Raw genomic sequence first — 11,969 nt, 5'->3', positions numbered from 1 at the left:
ATATATTTTATGAATAGAAATATATATATCCATATATATTATGAATAGAAATATATATCCATATATACATGAATATATTTATATGAATGCATATATACATATATATAAATGCAAGTATGTGGAGTATTATTACCGCTATAAACAATAATAATGAGGCTGCTACGAAGACTTCTACCTATACAGTTACAATATATAATAATTAAGTAAAAGATGAGTAAAGCTACAGTTTCAAGAAACCACCAATCTTATCAAATTAAATAATCACAACAAGCCATAATTCTAGATATTTTCCACTTCACGTCATTTCAAAATATTGAGTCTGAGAATTAATAATCTGACTGATAAAAATAAAGCACATAACTTATACATATATTCCTATATATGTATGTTTTTATGTATGTACGTATATATGCGTGTATATATATATAGACCCACACACCCACGGGAACGCACACACGTGTATACACTATATAAATATATATATATATATATATATATATATATATAGTCAGTTCAAATAAACCAATAATAATATTAACGGACATGTGTGGTGCAGAAGGATTGCGTTAGCTTGGTAAAAAGTGAGTTTGATGTTTCGATCATAACTCTTCGTCGTAAAAGAGAAATTGAAAATTCCAAAGAACGAAACGAACTCGCCAACAACAGTACGTGTGTAGCACATTACTATGTATGTATATATATATGTACTACAGGCTTCTTTTCAGTTTCCCGCTACCAAATCCAACCACAAGTCTTTTGTCGGCTCGTGGCTATAGTAGAAAACACTTGCCCAATGTGCTACTATATAGCACTGAACCCAGAACTATGTGATTGGGAAGCAAACTTCTTACCACACAGCCACATGCCTTCATACATACATACATACATACATACATACATACATATACAGTTACATTATTTACCATTCTATGACAATCCATTTATATGAATAAATTGTTAAGTCGAAAGTATAGAGCATAGCATTACATGCATTACTAATATACGCAACTCATTCCCCAAGTTATCAATTGTGTTTCGTGTAAATTTGTAGAAACTAAGTCCATTATATAGTTATCAACAGCCATATTCAACGTATTCCTGTACATTTGAATATGGAAAAACAAAACGCTGTACAAGTTGTCTTTAGAGAAGAAATTATCCTTACAGATCATATAGATATAAACACACCACTAAAATGACACACCACTAATGACATCACCGGATCGTAGGACGTATACATTTCTGCGCCCTTGCGCTTCATCAGTTACGTATACCGAGCATTTGTTCATGATCACGAGGAGACAGTAACGATGTGTAACAGCGTGTAACGATGCAAAAACGCCCGCGTTCAGACGTCTGGTAACCTCATTCATAGTCTAGTAATGCTTTTAGACCCATCATGTCTATGAAAAAATTTCCCACAATGTCTGTGATAAAATTCCTCCTCAAGCTTGTGCAATATCTCGTCATCTATTTCCAAATCACACGACCATGACTGCTCATAACTATGCTTTATTCAACAGTTCTTTTTTTTTTTTTTTGTTAATCATTCGCAGTTTCCCTTCTTTGCATCATACAATAATGATGACACGTTTTTGCTTTTCTCTGTACGGGTTTAAAACTATTACGAATTATTCTAAATAATGGGAGCACAATCATCAATTTCCTTTCTTCCCACTGAAGATTACGAAAGGCCGGGAAACTTTGGATCTAAAAGTATGGAGTAATTTTAGTACATATTTACCATTGTCTTCCATGTTCATTGATTCCCATGCTAGAAGAAACTCAATGGAAAATAGGTTTTACGTTACAAAATTCTAACTTACGGCAATATTTTAGGAACTATAATTCGGTAACACAGGAAATGCGTATATGTGTGTGTGTATGTGTGCGTGCATATAAGTATGTATGCATGTATGTATATGTACACACATACACTCGCACATAGGTTGAAAGACAGAGAAACAGACAGAGAAACAGACAGAGAAGCAAAGAGCATTCAAGTATTGCTGAATTCACAACCCAGTTATAGAATCTGATTAAGGATGATTGTCGCTATAACATTTCACACACGTCGCGAAAGTAATTTGTAAAAGGTGTGAATTCTACAGAATTGCTATAATTATTAGACATTTTGTCTTCGTCGGAACTTTATAATGAAGTATAATTCCTGTTATTGAATAAAAACTGAGATGACGTTAACCAGGCACCAAAATGTAATTCAGCAATAAATCAGAAAGTTATGTGAAAATATCTAATGCTAAAAGCTCAAACCTCAGATATAGTAGTACCTTTAAGATTCTTTTATAATGTAACTGTTTAGTCTGTATATTTACATAAACTGTAACACTTTGCAAATAGTGAAGTACTGACTTTTTCCTGTTAGACTAAAAACCAACAACGTATATATTAAATATTCATGTATCATTTATGTGAATTTGAATATATTTTGGGGGAATTGACGTAGTTCTATCAGATCTATCCTAACTGCTGTTATCAAAGTGTATTTGAAGACTATAAAATCAATGAGAGTAAATCAAATTGTGGAATGTGCTTTCTACTACACATATTAACATAGCAGCATATCAAATATTTTAGATTTTCTCAATAGGATCGAGAACCGAAAAAAATTTAATTAGATGTGTTTACGGAAGTTGTATTCGTTATATAAACCATATGTTTTGCGTAGATAAAATGAAGGCATTTATAATTATACAAACAAAAAATTAGTTCTTTGCGTATTCTTAATTAGATTGGTAGAAATGTTGTTTTATAAGTGGAAGGAAAAACAACAGTTCCAGAATTCGGATTATTCCAATAAAATAATTTCCGTGTGCATCACATATTTACACTATTAAGAAAAAATTTTGAGGTATATTTTTTTATGTAGATGTCCTATATTCGTATTGATTTGTTTGTTTTTAATTCATAATGAAAGTTTATTCAGTTGAGAATGATGAAAATTAATAATGAAATTAAGCTTCTACTAACTTTATTTGTATAAAGAATATTATAGGTCAATACACTTGTCAATTTACATTTGCTGACAGAATACAACACTGTCACACATTATTGAAGGATAGAGATACATGTTATCAGTTCATATCTTATTATTGTTACTCCAGGAAAATATCCTTTACTTTCAATTATCCAATATATTCTATTTAAAATAAGAACCAAGTTAGAAACGATCTTGACGACCATGTTGTTACTTTGAAAATATGACCTCGAATACGTCTACAAGTATTTGAAGTGTTTATCAGGAGAGGAACTCATCCATGTTGAATAACTCAAACTCAGAACTTCAAGTGGTGTTGATAACAATATCAAAATGAAAGATAATCTGGAATTGCTTTAACCTACGATCACATCATTCCCTACAGCTTGCTTGTGTGCTCATGTCATCCACTACAGCTCCAAGAACAACATTCTTCCTATTTTCTCTCTCTTCCTAATTTCACAGAAACCCTGTTTTATCAAGTAACTCGTTTAATGATCTTTGTATGAAATGTTTTATGCGAATGAGATTTGCACTTATACAAGAATTTTTTTTTAAATGCTATTGCATATAATCTCATTCTCAGTCTCTCGATAGTTTTTCCGGTTCTTGTTTATTATTATCATTATTATTATTATTATTAGTAGTAGTAGTAGTAGTAGTAGTAGTAGTAGTATTTCGGGGTCGATGAATTAAGTACCAGTGAAACACCGGGGTCGATGCAATCATCTTATCCCCTCTCCCCCAAAATGGTTGCACTGTTGGCAAAATTTGAAGCCATTATTATTATTATTATTATTATTATTATTATTATTATCAAGGTAGTGGCAGATGCGTTAGCACACTGAATAAGAAGCTTAGCGGCATTTCGTCCGTCTCTATGTTCTGGGTTCGAAAACCGCCGAGGTTGATTTTGCCTTTTATCCTTTCGGATCGATAGAATAAGTTAGACTTGGGTACTGGAGTCGATGTAATCGACTTACTCCCTCCCACGAAATTGCTGGCCTTGTATCAAAATTTTAAGCTAAAATCGTCAAACTAGAAGAATCGTTAGCGCGCGGGGCAGAATGCTCACCGGCATTTCGTGCGTCTTTATGTTCTGCATTCAAATTTCGCTGAGGACGACTTAGCGTTTCATCTTTGAGTACTGGGTTCAATGTAATCTACTTACCCCTACCACGGAAACAGACTTTATGTCAGTCTTTGTATTGTCCCCCCAGGTCCTTCGCCCTTGTGGCAAATAAATGACATCATCACCATTATTATTATTATTATTATTATTATTATTATTATTATTTCTATTATTATTGAGATAAACAATTTGCTTTAAATCTCTGTGCGAGAGATATAAGCTATGAGTTTTCATCGCATAATAATAATAATCCTTCCTACTGAATACACAAGGCCTGAAATATGGCGGAAGAGGACTACTCGGTTAAATCTACCCCCAGTGCTCAGATGATATTTATTTCCTCGATCCCGAATGAATGAAAGGCAAAGTCAACTTCGGCAGAATTTGAACTCAGAACGTAAAGACGGACGAAATACCGCTAAGCATTTTAGCTGGAATAATAATTACAATAGTAAAGTTTATATGCCGACAGAATGTGGCAGTCCTGTAAAGGACGATGTTACCGGCTGTCGACACACAATTTGTGTCCGTATAGCATTTGCAAGGGAGTTCATCGCTCTCATCTCTAGCCTTACTTGATACTCACAGACCTAAGTTTCTGAGTGGATACCCGAGCTCTGTGTGAGAAAACCACAAGCTAGCGATGAAAGCTATCTCCACTCGCAAATACTATACATTCTTTAAGTGACACACAGTTACAGATATCGTATAGAGAAAAACAATTTGTTTTAAATCTCTGAGCGAGAGACATGATATACGAACACAAACTATATGTTGAAAGCCAGCTGAAAAAGATGTTTTTCTGGGGCTATAACAACAGTAACATTGTCCTTTACAGGAGTGCCACATTCTGTTGGCATATTAACTTTAATATTCGGTACTGTTATTGTATATATCTCGCTCAGAGATTTAAAACAAATTACTTTTCTCTATACGTGATTTAGAGACTGTGTGTGTCGCTTAAAGAAAATATAAAATATATAGTATTTGCAAGTGGAGTGAGCTAGCTTGCAGATTTCTTACACTGGGGACGGCTAACCACCCATAAACCTTGGTCTGTGAGTATCACGTAAGGCTAGAGATAGGAGCGATGTCCTTCCTTTCAAATATTATACGCACACAAATTGTGTGTCGATAACCAGCTGGAAAAGTTGTTTTCCTGGGGCTAAAACAACAGTAACATCGTCCTTTACAGGACTGTCAGATTCTGTTCGTATATAAACTTTACTATTCGGTACTGTTACTGTGTATTTCGCGCTCAGAGATTTAAAACAAATTGTTTTCTTCTATACGAGATCAGCGGCTGTGTGTCACTTAAAGAATATATAGTATTTGCCTTTCTTCATTTCGGGTTGATAAATTAAGTACCAGTGAAACACTGGGGTGAGTATAATCGACTAGTCCCCATCCCAAACTTTCAGGCCTTGTGCCTATTGTAGTAAAGATTATTATTATTATTATTATTATTATTATTATTATTATTATTATTATTATTATTATTATTATTATTATTATCATTATTATTATATCGCACATTTGAATATCAAATTATCATTTTTATAGCGTGCATAGAGACATCAATTATAAGATTCTAATGAAATAACCTCTTGTTTACTCCACACCCAGCATATTTGCAAGACTTGTTTTCTTAATCATATTCCGGTTCTATCAGGCCATATATTTTATAATGTAACTACTGTATTATGTTTCTATAAAATGTCACCATTTTTTGAAGAGCGACTTTATTGAGTCAGAAGATTGTTGTTCGTGCTTCATAATGTTGAAGTCTGATAAATGCACTATTTCTCAACGAAATCCTCAATTTCCATAGATAAAATTATATATAGGATATATAAATTATGTATGGTTCTTCTATCCTTTACGCCTTCAACTGAAAAAATGAATTTTGTAGTTATTCTAGTAATGATATATATCAAAAATATAATTGATATTTCGGCAAGTCATGTTGCCTGAATAAATTTGACGTATCTCAACAAAATTAGTTTCAAACATTGGATTCCTCAACAAAAGAAACACCGATACATAAACTGCTTCCCGCAGATAGGAATAATGACATTTTGAGAGGATATATCTGATTTCCACAGTATAATTGGAATGTGAGAAATAATTATACAAATATTGGACATAATTTCTACTTAATCAAAAAAGAAGCGGTAAAATCTTTCATTTTCGCAGGCCCTTGCAGAGTAGTGAGGTTGATACTGATAATGTTCAACCTTAAAATCTTTGCGAGGAATTCCAGGAAGTTGCAATTTGGTTAGGAATGTTTGAACACGATGCTGAGGGAACATCCGAAGGAAAAGAAGGAATAGATACGCCATGAAGAGAAGAAGCATATGAGGAAAGTGAGCCTGGAATGAGGGCATTGAGGATAAAGAGGTGAAGTGGCAGCTGACGAAGTATATAAAACAGCAGGAAACAATAGTAAGGCAATGACAATAAGTTAATTTTGCTTAATCAACTGAATAGCCCTCTGTCCTTATAGCGTGAGCATTATTTGATAATTAGAAACAAAGAGCTGCCAGAATGATTAGAGCGCCGGACAAAATTTCTGCGGTATTTCTTCCGGTTCCGAATTCAAATTTCGCCTTCCAGGGCCTTTAAAATACGTACCATTTGATCACTGGCACGCCTGTAATCGACTCCTCCCCTAAAAATTAAAACAATTATTGAATACGTGGCAGGCTCCACACAAAATGGAAGCGTAAACTTATTCGAACTCTTTGTCAGAACCCTTTTCCTCTATTGATTCTGCCACACACATGAAACCAACGTGAGTGTTACTTTCTTATGTGATCATTTATTGTATTTTATCATGTGGAAATAAGTTATTGTTATTTTCTCTTATTCAGAAAGTTGAATCATCAGTTACCATCACCATCGATGATGTAAACGATCATGCACCTGAATTTACCAAGTCCAACTACGAATTCAATTTGATGGAGAATGTCACTATTGGACAAATTGTTGGGCAAGTTACTGCTCTAGACAAAGATAATGGTATCAATGGAAAGTTAACATACAGTCTTTCTGGCAAAGGCAGTCAATATTTTGGTATAAAATCGGTAACTATTGAAACAATTAATTTTTCATTTTCTTGTAAATTTCTGAGTTTATCATTTTTAAAACATTTTTGACTTTATGGAAAACTGCTATGAATTTGGGCTAACTGTGAAATCTCTGCATGGTTGCACAAACAATCAGAAATGGCAACTAAATCTCCAACAAATTACATGCTACTGTTTTTTTATTTAAGAATGGATTAATTTAATAATGTAGTCTTAACCGGAGTGAGTCTGAAAAAGTATAAACAAGAGGTTGCGTATAGAACATCTTTGATTATAGATCTTCAGGATCAGCGCTGAAGTTGTTCTAAACAACATCTGCCAGAAAGTAAAGTAGGTTGAACTGGTTTCTTACATGAATCAAAAGACTTCCATTTTGATATCAATCTACAGTAAAAAAATGTTTACACTTAAGAATTTTTCGGTGGGTGCTGTAGACTAACGAAATACTTTACAAGTACGTTATGACCATCGAGTGATAAATGCTTTCGTCAGAGATAGCGTGGTTTCTGCAGGATACGAACTGTCGACAGTTAGGTTAATAAGTCAACACTTTTTTCCATTTTTCCAGCTGCCACAGTCTTAATAACTACTGAAAGCTGATCATATTTTTTTGTTTTGCTTTGTTGCATATTGGACGTTAAAAAATATCAATTGCTATAATAACATTCACATTTGCATAACCAAAATCTGTCTTCGAATTTTCTGAATTTTCAGAATATGAAAACCAAATACTGAATGAGAAATGCCAGCCATGTAAACTAATCAATGTAAAAATATAAACGAAGAGAATCCTGCAACTATGATTTTCGATTAATCTGATTAATATTTGACTGAATCAAAAGAGTGTTTTATTTATTCTCAAGATGGCGAATTACGTTCGTAGCATTAAGATGCTGAAGTTTAAACTTTAACATAAACGCTGAAAATTTTATAGGTCCACGTTTTCAATAATTATATTACGGGAAGTGGTGAGCCGGCAGAATCGTAGCGCGCCAGACAAAATGCTTAGCAACATTTCGCCCGACTTTATGTTCTGAATTCAAATTCCGCCGAGGCTGACTTTGCTTTTCATCATTTCGGAGTGCATAAAATAAGTATTAGTTTAGCATTGGGTTCGATGTAATCAACTTATCCTTCTCCTGCGGACTTGTTGACCTTGTGTCAAAATTTGAAACCAAGAATTAAATTACAGAAGTGGGGATAGGATGACTTGTGGAAGACTGCAACTTGGGGAAATGGTTGTATGCAATGCTAAGTGCTGATCTACAAAAACGAAAATATATGGATGGCAAAACAAAAAGAGGGACATATATGAAAGATAAGTGTGTAGAAGTTGCTAATAATAAAGAAGGCAAGAGATGAAAGGGGTAAATGTTATAGAAGGCACAACGGAACCACTTCTAACACACATACTCCTATTAAATATAGAGAATAGTCATCTTTTCAGCTAAGAACCCTGAATGTTATCCTCATTCTACCTAAATTATCAATCAATTATAAATGTTATTACAAACATATCTACTTATAACAAATTTAATAGAAATATGTCGTATTTATTTATTATATTATGGTTACATTTTACACCTGTGAAGACTATTTCGAGTTCCTAACGAATCACAATACCCAGTTATGATGTTCTGGTAATACTTGCCAACTACGTGTATATTTACTCTACAGTAATTAAAATTATTGTGCTTGCTCTAAAAAGCCCATGCTGCGTTTGATGTTGGTGTTCGCAACAATACAACGACTGTATTTTGCTGCAAGATAAAGCTTGATATAAATACTTTTCTGAACACTAATAGACAGTAATATTCATTATTTAGTTAATTTTTTCGGGTTAACAATTCCTAATTTCTGCAATGAATGAAATAACGAAACAAAAACTATTTTCTCTAACGTAATATGCAAATTCCATATTATCCAACCTGTTTGCATCTTCTTTCAAAAATTACAATAATTTATCCATATAAAAGAGAATAATTTAATTACAGAAATACGTAAATAAACAAAGTAGATTAAAAGGAAATGTCTTTATTTCGGTTTTCGTGCAAATTCAAACTTTGTAATGTTTGTGTTTTAAATAGGTTTTGTTTTTGTTGTTGTTTTTAATATTGACCGCTATGTTTTCTTTCTTTTTGTTGCTGTTTTCCAGAATGGAGAAATCTTTGTGAAAAGTTTGAGTACATTCCTTGATAAAGAACAAAATGATAATATAATTCTACAAGTTAAAGCAACAGATGCAGGAATTCCTCCAAGTCATGTATGTCACAATGGATCGACTTCATAAAGAAATATAAAACTTATTTCATATTAGGTTCAAACGTATTGTAAGCAACACAGCAGAAACACGTTCCATATTGTAGGAATTATCGATTTCAAAATACAGTTTGTTTTGGTTTCTACAAAAGAGTTAAATAACAGAAATTGTTTATTTCCATGAAAAATTGTTATACGTCAAAGAAATGTAGTAGGTTGAGTCAATGAGGTTCAAAAACTCGAAATTTTGGAGAACAAACATAACTTTAATTAGCAGAATACTCCGTGTGCAGTAATACTGAAATATCAGTTACAAACTGGTGACATGTAATGCGTATTGAATGAATAATTAATTCATTTGTAATACCGAGATTATATCTTCCCATAGTAAGACAACACAAACCGATTCTGACAAAATATTCTTAGACTTATTCTTGTTTACCCTTCACTGAAATATATCTCTCTATCCTTTATTAAGTGATTCCTGTGTACTGTTCTATTTCTTAAAAAAGCCTACTATTCGTTCGTCCTTGACTCAGTTTTCCATTTTACATGGGTTATTTTTGTTTACCCTCTCTTGCATTAGGCCTTTATTCTATTCTTAAATCATTCTTATTTAACCTTCTTAGAACCTTTCCTACCAATTTTTCCATGAATCGGCATTATCAGACCTTCATTGATTCCTGCCAACCATTCCTTTAATAATTCTTTCCTTTCCGTATTTGTATCATTCCGTATTTGTATCATTGGTTCTTGCCAACCATTCCTTTAATAATTCTTTCCTCTCCGTATTTGTATCATTCCTATAGAGCCTTCCTGGAATTATTTATGCCTATATCTTCTTGTTAATCATTTCTTTCTATCTTTCCTTGATTCATTCCTGTAAAATTTCTTGATGAAGAACAAATTGCTAGCGTAATCATTCCTTGAATCATAGATATCTACCCTCTTTGAGTCATTCTTCTCTGTCCTTCCATGAATCATTCCTATCAACCCTTTTTTGAATTCTGTTTTTACGCATCTTTAAATTATTCCTCTCTATCTTTCTTGAAATTCTTCCTCTTAATCATCTCCTGAGTTCTATAAACTCTTGATTTATTTCTCTTGGTCCATCCTCGAATGACTCTCATCCTTTAATCATTCCAGCCTATTTTTTCTAAGATCGTTCCTTCAACCCTATCTTAAGTTAATCTTACTTAACTTTCCTTCAATGATTTATCTCTTCTCGTTCTTGAATCATTCCAGTATTTTCCTCTTTGAAGTATTTCTACCTCACCTGCCGCGAATCATTACATTAGTATGAAATCCTTAGTGATAACCTAACTACTTCGGGTTTACCATGTTTTATATTGGAATTCACAGAGAGGAGGGAGGAAGAGGAAGAGAGGGGAAAGATAAGAAATATTAGAAATATTTGAATAGTATGACCCTAAAATAACTTGGGCATGGTTTTAGCACATAGCTACATTAAGGCCGATGCAGTAGACCAATCCCTTACTCTCCAAATTGATGGCCTTCTGCTTTAATCAGAAGCCATTAAGTCGATGAGCTGGAGAATCATGGGATCGTTGGGAAAAATTCCTTGTAATATATTTCCGGCACTTTATGTTTTGTGTTCGAATCCTGCCTCGTTCAACTTGCCTTTCATTCCTACGGGTTCGATGAAACAAAGCACCATTCACATACTTACATCGATGCCATCAGCAGATCCCCTCCACTCATTATTATTATTATTGAGTGGGAGAACAGTGCATGCCATCAAAGTGACACGGGGGTAAAATATACGAAACCCAATATACCCATCATCACTACCCATCTGAGGAGTACACCAGGCACATGCATCACAATCATATGTGCACGATTTGGTGACCTTATATCAAGATTAAACAACGTATGACCTTGCAAATAGGTCCGTTGAGAATTTCCTTCAGGTCGAGTAGCCCATCCTACTCAAGAGGTCCCTGAATAAGGTTAGTTTAAGGATAATGAACAAAACACCCATGTTTCCAAGCGTGAATTATTCAAATCTCAAAGAATTCCTCTCAACACATGGGTATGATGCCCCCACTACTTCTGCTCGTAATCAGAGATGCACATATCATTAGAACACGCTCATCTGGTTAAGGTCAAGCAACTGACAAGCAAATCTGTGATATTCAGCAGAATATTTTATCGTTATTATCATTATTATTATTATTATTGTTCAGTAGTTTTATTTTTATAACGTGCTTTCACTTTACTACCGAGCGCAGCTCTGTGCGCCTTGGGTATGTGCTGTGGTTTGCTGTGGTGCTCTTATGTTTACTGTATTGAAAGTGTTTTGCGTAGAATGTGTGCAGTACCCAGTAGTGCAATTTTCTGTATGTTATATATATTTGTAAGTCCTGGTGTTTTTGTTATGTATTTGTCTGAATATTTTTTTATTATACCTAAGGCACCTACTATGATAGGAATTGTTTCTGTTTTTAGACTCCACATTCGAGTTATCTCT

The 11,969-nt window shown here is 33.6% G+C and overlaps 1 protein-coding gene across 1 annotated transcript in view; it reads left to right on the top strand.

Moving 5' to 3' along the window:
- The window catches only part of LOC106875431 (protocadherin Fat 4), a 483,512-nt gene that overhangs the window by 257,376 nt on the left and 214,167 nt on the right, over positions 1–11,969 (top strand). The window contains exons 18-19 of the mRNA XM_014923579.2: positions 7,004–7,216; positions 9,375–9,482. Of these exons, the coding sequence (XP_014779065.1) occupies positions 7,004–7,216; positions 9,375–9,482 (321 nt within the window). The remainder of the gene's footprint in view (positions 1–7,003; positions 7,217–9,374; positions 9,483–11,969) is intronic.

This window comes from Octopus bimaculoides, chromosome 15, assembly GCF_001194135.2.
Source record: "Octopus bimaculoides isolate UCB-OBI-ISO-001 chromosome 15, ASM119413v2, whole genome shotgun sequence".
NCBI lineage: Eukaryota > Metazoa > Mollusca > Cephalopoda > Octopoda > Octopodidae > Octopus > Octopus bimaculoides.
This window is presented reverse-complemented; position numbering and strand designations above follow the sequence as displayed.